General features: G+C 40.9%; 1 protein-coding gene across 1 annotated transcript in view; it reads right to left on the bottom strand.

Moving 5' to 3' along the window:
• Positions 1-5,022: 5,022 nt before the first annotated feature.
• Positions 5,023-6,859, bottom strand: part of COL6A6 (collagen type VI alpha 6 chain) — a 128,137-nt gene continuing 126,300 nt past the window's right edge. The window contains exon 37 of the mRNA XM_051962343.1: positions 5,023-6,492. Within this exon, the coding sequence (XP_051818303.1) occupies positions 6,324-6,492 (169 nt within the window). The 3' untranslated portion in view covers positions 5,023-6,323. The remainder of the gene's footprint in view (positions 6,493-6,859) is intronic.

Here is a 6,859-nt window from a genome sequence, read left to right as displayed (position 1 = left end):
GCTGCTCGAGCTTTGCGTTTACAATTTGGGATTACAAAAGAGGAAGCTAGGAGCATAGTAAAAAGCTGTACAGCTTGCCTTCCTTTCCATGCTCCTACACTGCCTCCAGGGAAGAACCCTCGTGGTTTGAGACCCAATGAAATCTGGCAAATGGATGTGACCCATTATAAATCTTTCGGTCGTCTGTCTTTTATCCATGTTGTGGTAGACACCTTTTCAGGATTCACTTTTGCCATACCAGCAGCAAAAGAGACAGCCCGAGTGGTCACTGAATTCCTCCTGCAAGCATTTGCCATTATGGGTGTGCCACAAGCAATAAAAACAGACAATGGTCCTGCATACACCTCCAAACATTTTGCACACTTTTGTGCACAGTATAAGATTTTACACACCACTGGCATACCCTTTAATCCTCAAGGACAGGCAATAGTAGAGAGGAGAAACAGAGATATTAAGACGCTGCTCCAAAAACAAAAGAAAGGGGGAGCCACAGGTAACCCTAGAGAGCTTCTAAATCTAGCACTTTATACTATTAACTTCTTGATTTTTGACAAAGATGCACTGGCTCCGGCAGACAGGTTTTATAACCCACCGGAAGGGCAATGTCCAGTGCGAGCAGCTCCACTATCTTTAGATAATCGCCAGGTGATGTGGAGAGACCCAGAAAGTGGTGAATGGAAGGGACCAGATAGGCTAACTGCTTGGGGGAGAGGGTTTGCTTGTATCTCTACAGGTGAAGAAGGAATCAGATGGGTGCCAACGAGCCGTATTCGCCTTGTCCATCGCAGAGAGATGGAGCAGACCCTTGAAACGAAGGAGAAGACCCAAGAAACATCGGGTGGTTCTGTTGCTGATTGTGCTCACCATTGAAAGAGTGTGGCAATTATGGCGTTTGACTCATGGACATAGAAAATCATTGGACTTCAAAACCCTCAGAAATCATTGGATTCTCTGAGACATAAGATTGTTGTAGGACTTTAAATCCCTCAGGAATCATTGGATTTTCTGAGAAATGATAAGACTGTTACAGGACTTCAAAATCTGCTGGAATCATTGGATTCCCTAAGACATAAAAAGACTTTTGCTGGACTTCAAAAACTTGGGGGGATCATTGGATTCCCTGATATGTGAAGCAATGGACAATAGACTGGTTTTGGACTATCTCTTGGCTGCTGAAGAGGTGTATGTGTGACTGCTGTTTACATACTCTCCTTCTAGGACTTCTGGCAATCTTTTACATCATACTGTTGATTTATATTGTTTGTTATACCGTTACTTGGGTGCATAATTCATGTTTGTTACACCACATCAAGCCTGCACTGACTGTGGGGAGAGTCATCACTAATAGTCTCTGCGTTGTTGCTATGTGCTATGTGTTCCCATGCTGATGGGTTTGTGCATAATAAGACCCTTGAGCCCAGAAACCTGCTAGCAACCCCCACTTCCCTTTGGTGCTTTTCATCTCCCTTCCTGAGATGTCAGGGAGGGCGTGATTATCTCCTTTTTAGTGCTTTCACCTCCCTTCCTGAGAAGTCAGGGGGGTCGTGATCACTTCCTTTTCGGTGCTTTCACCTCCTTTCCTGAGAAATCAGGGAGGGTGTGATCACCTCCCCTTGGGGGCTCTGACCTCCCTGAAGAGTCAGGGATGGCATGATCACCTGTGTTCTAAAACAAAAGAAAGCGGGAGATGTAATGGGCTGAGGCTTGAGTTGATGCACTGAGGTCCCAAGCACATGAGACTAAATAGTAATTGGACCATACTCTATTAATAGATAATCTTGGAGAGAGAATGGCCCCCACCCACTCTTTGTGCAAGTCCTGATGTGTTGTATAGGAAATGACGATTTTGGTGGGTGGAGGCAGTGGAGTGGAGAAGGAAGGGGAGGAGAGACCTTTGGGACGGCCATTGCCACAGTTGCCGACACAGTTACCTCCATGGTTGCCTCGGCTCGCGTCGCTCTCTCTTAGCTGGCTTCCTGTCGCAACTGCCTATATTTGCTATCGCAATCTTTCTTGCCTATATTTGCTATAGCAATCTTTATTCACCTCTTCGCTTCAATAAATATTGAAGATTTTCCCCTTAACCTGAATTCCTGACTCCGGCTGACTTTAAATACGCGGTCATTACATCTAGGTACATAGGCCCCTTCTCAAGGATCCATTTTGATGTAGAAGCCATCAGTTGATCTTTAGAAGATCCATGATTACATTCTTCCTTCCATGGGTAGAGATAGTGACCTCAGTGTGGCCAAAAGGCTTATTATAATGGAGGCCTTCCAAACTAAAGGATCTAACCTTGTGTTCTCTAGTCAGCAAAGCCTTTGAGAATCTGGGTCCACTTTCAGTCCAGAAAGAGAAGAGGCAGGCTTTATGATAAGTCTGTAATTCCTATGAAGTGGTAATAACGTCTTTCACTGAAAATCAGTAAATGAATACCTTGAGCTCTTCTCTCAAGAGAGCTCTCCTAGGCTTCAGAGCTCAGGAACGAGGAAGGCTTCAGTTCTGGCCCATAGGTATTTGTGCTCTGCTTCCTCTTCAGAGCTATAAATGAAACATGCTCATTTGTGGCCTCTGGTTAGCCACATTTTCAAATGTGTTTTGATTTTTATTCATATTTCTAAATTAGTGTAGAATGTAAAATTTGACTCAACAGTATTAGACACTGACTATTCTAAATCATCTTGCAAAGCAGTCTTTGAGAAGTTGGAATTATTAAAGTGTCTTTACCACTAAAATAAGACATTCCTGTCTATACATAATTGAAAATGATCCGAATGGCTGCACATTAATACTCACCAAGATAAAAATCTTCTGTATCTCTTCAAAGTCAGAAATGTGCATTAATATGCAACATGAGTTCTACCCAGCATGCATTTTCTCTCTTTAGTGAGGTATGTTATTTTTCAGCAAGGAAATGCCTTTTTCGGCATGAATTCCATTACATAAGTTTTGATCCTAGGTGACCAAAAAAACTGAAAAGAATCGCCTGGTTAAGAAAGAGTCTAAGTCTCTCAGTTAGTTTTCTCTAATTGTAAAGATGGAGTTCCATGTCCAGGTTATGTGACCATGACTAAGTCACCTCCTTATCCAAGTCATATTGTTTTGGAAAGCCTTTTACTTTAGGAAGTTCCTGTGTGAATAAAATCATGAGTACTCTCCAGCTCCTCCCCACTGATGACTGCAAACTCAATAAAAATGGTTCACCCTCTCATTAAACCCTTCGGCGACAGCCCAAGGATTCATTACCGAACTCCCAGATCCTGCATTTCATACCACTGTGCCCCTCTGTAAATGACTGAATCCACCATGAAGGGTTATCGTCTATCTCAAGATCATAAAACAGACATGTAAACGTCCGTGTTCTCAGGAGCTTAGTGACTTGACCTAATGAGGCCTCTTTATGTAGCATTTTATTTGCAGTCTCCTTAAAAGTCTCATTAAAGATGTTTATAATTAAAAGGGCACAGAGACAGGTGGGCTGAGGGTATTTGGAATAAATTATATAAACCACCACAGTGAATGTAAATATTTAACTTGTAATTTCAAACATTTCTGGAAAAGTCTTTCCCACTTTTCTCCTGAATTTATGGAAAACTTGTTGAACCTGTCAGTTTCCTGAGAAAGCTGCGGCTTGTAAACTTGCCACTAACATTCTTCTGATGATTGCTGGTCAGTACCATCAGGTGCAATGTTACAATGTGGCACTGGTTCTTGTAGAAAGAAATGGGAGAAAATGCTGGTTAATAATGTATGTATACACATGCACATACATATATATATATATATATATATATAATATATATATATATATATATATATATATATTATATATATATATATATAGTTTAGAATCCCAGTGTTAACTTGAAACAAGGTGATAACTCAAGGGAGATGTTAGAATCCTAGTGTTAATGGAATCGATACAATGCTTATTGGGTTCATACCTTAGAGCAATCCTTACAAGGTGATAAGTCGCTAATACTGATAGAAACAATGCTTGTGTTCACACCTTTAGAGAGCTCATATAAGCAAGAAGTTCTTAGGGCCAGAGAGGACTCTGGGAGGAAACCCATAATCCCATTCTCTCAGAGAAGGAGCATAAATAGAGCTTCAGTGAGCCAATCAAGGGAGTTCAGCTGAAAAGATTGAGAGGGGAGCATCAAGTGAGTTCAGAGAGAAGCTCTCTCTCGGAGGCAAGACAGATTCATTCCAGTTTTCACCTTGGTGCTGGTTGGAGACATTCAAAGTTGAACTAGAGGAGTCAGATCCATTCCATCTTCCACCCTTGTGCTGGCTGGAGGCTGAAGAAAGCAAAGGCAGAAGCAAAGGACAAAGCTGCAAGAGCTCTTAAAACCAAGGGGAGAGATAGGCTTCTAAGAAAACTAACTGGGCTATCTGGAAGGACACAATAAAAGATCTGAACTTTTAGCACCTGGCTGCATTTGAGTGATTATTACTTTCAACTGAAACTAAGGCTGCCTCCAGAAAACCTCCCCGAGAAACCTGCTCCCAAAGAGAACCATATTATTTTAAAGAAGAACACCACAATATAGTATGTGTATGTGTGTATACATGTAGGTGTGTGTATGTACCTACATATGTGTGTATATATATATATATGTGTGTGTGTGTGTGTGTATATGCTTATAGATTCCCATATATCTTTTTTAATATGTGGAGAGGAGAAAGGAAAGCGGCTGTCTCTAAGAGGTCATCAAGTCTTTCCACAGGCTATTGGATTGAGCTTCATTTGAATGACATCTAAATACTGTTTAATCCAGAAAGTCTGACTAAACACCCTGCTGTGCAAGAGTCATGGGAGCTATGGGCTCGGAATAAGGGTTAATTCATGAGTTTCATAGCAAGTGTTTCATCTAATGACGAATCAGACTATTGGTTCATGGTCACTAATTAAACTTTGATGAAGTAGGCCTTAATTAACTGGGCTTTCCCCCCAATTCCCTAGTATTTCACTTTCAAGCAAGAGAGGCAAATCTTTTTAAAAAATAAAAACCAAACAACTAAGTTGACAGTGGGATTTATTTACTTTTTAAAAAATTAACTTCCACTCCAGTTCTAGAGCTGGTACATGCTAAGGCCAATCTCTTATCTTGTACACCGACAGTCCAATACAATAAGAATTCATATTTGGAAGGATTTATTAGAAGGAACCTCAATCACCAAAAAAAGATGATTTTACTTACCAAAACAGAGACTAGTATGTGTCTGACATTTTTTTTCCCAGTAACCAGAATGACCCAAAAAACCAAATACCTTTTCTGCTTAAGTTAACAAAAAAGTTGATCAGAGCTTCTCTTTTAAAAATTCAGTTAAGATTTCATATGTAACAATCTGAACTGGAATGTTCCTCACCTATCTTAGGGGAAAACCAACCGAATAACTCACAAAAACCACAGATGTGTTGTGTCATTTCCCCCTTTGACACCTGAGTATGAATATTATGTAAAACTCCTGTGAGCTCCTGTCTTCTGAAGTCTGCAGAAGCTGGGTCTGTCCCTTTGCCTGAGTGAAGTGGGCAGAGCTTGGGTTGTGGTGGGGTTGCTCTCACAGGTGAGCTGAAGAAAGGTGTGCAGAAGACATCTGGCTCATGTATTAAAGACTGACCTATCTGGGCTGATGAATGGAAATAAATGAAAAGCAAGGACAAAGCGCTGCTGCATCCTGATCTTGGGAGTCAACAAATGACAACTTGGCTGACCCAGTCTTAGCTTCTGAAAGGAGCTGGTAGTAACAGTAGAGTGCTTGAGGGAAAAGGCAGATGTTTTGGATGGCTAAACAGCATCTGAAAATGACCTAGCAAAACAACCACCACGGCACCGTATTTTTGAGCACTGAGCAGTTCTGAATGGAGAGGGTGAGTTGGGTATGTATAAATCAGACCACAAAACCAACAGCACTGCCACGAGCCCATGTATGTGCTGCTCACGGCTCACATCTGCAATATAAGCACCAGACTTTTCAGTGTGTTTAAATATAATTGCAAAACAGCACCTCAGTTCTTTTATTCTCCAATCTTCTTCCATTTACAGTGCTCTGAAGCTTCAGTCTTTGATTGTTGGAATGGTCTGGGTACCTAATCACATAAATGCCGGACATACATATGACAGGACCAACAGTATGCCAAGGTCAGTGTCAAATTCAGGCACAGCCCTAGGTTTCTAGCTTCAGGAAATTTATCCCCATGCAAACATGACTTCCTGATTGTGAGTTCAGTTACTTAAGCTTCTCAGGCTGGTCCTGTGGACATAATGACTTGCCACATTGCTACCCAATGTGGACCGGCTTTGCACTTCACAGTTTCTTTAAAGATGAGCCTTGGGAACAACGCGTGGCATTTTGTTTCTGGTTTTAAGGGAACGGAATATATTCCTGGTATAACCATTAGTGTTCCAAACAGCATTCCCCCGTGCTACTCTTGAGAGAAGCTTTTTGGACAGAAATCTCTCTTCAAATGGTCCAATACGGGCAAGGCTACATAAGAAAAAGATGGAAAACATATCAGAGAATGAAGAAGACAATTGTGAATAAAAAAAATTAATGGCTGTCTGCTGAAATGATTTTGAACTCCATTTTCTTTTTACCTCAGCATCCTAGAGCTAGAAGAGGTCTTAGAATTTACCTAGTCTAGTTCCTTTATTTTAAAATGAAAAAGCAGCTTTTGAGAAGCTGTGACTTTTTCCATTTTGCATTTTTACTTTTATATTGTTTTAAGTTGTACACGTGACCAGTTTCTATGGTATAGACCTTATGTCCCTTGAGCCTGTTACTTGGTCTCCACAATTCATCACTCTTGTATTAACTCTACTAGTAAGTGAACAATGGAAATGAAAAGATATAA

This window comes from Antechinus flavipes, chromosome 5 (assembly GCF_016432865.1).
Source record: "Antechinus flavipes isolate AdamAnt ecotype Samford, QLD, Australia chromosome 5, AdamAnt_v2, whole genome shotgun sequence".
NCBI lineage: Eukaryota > Metazoa > Chordata > Mammalia > Dasyuromorphia > Dasyuridae > Antechinus > Antechinus flavipes.
This window is presented reverse-complemented; position numbering and strand designations above follow the sequence as displayed.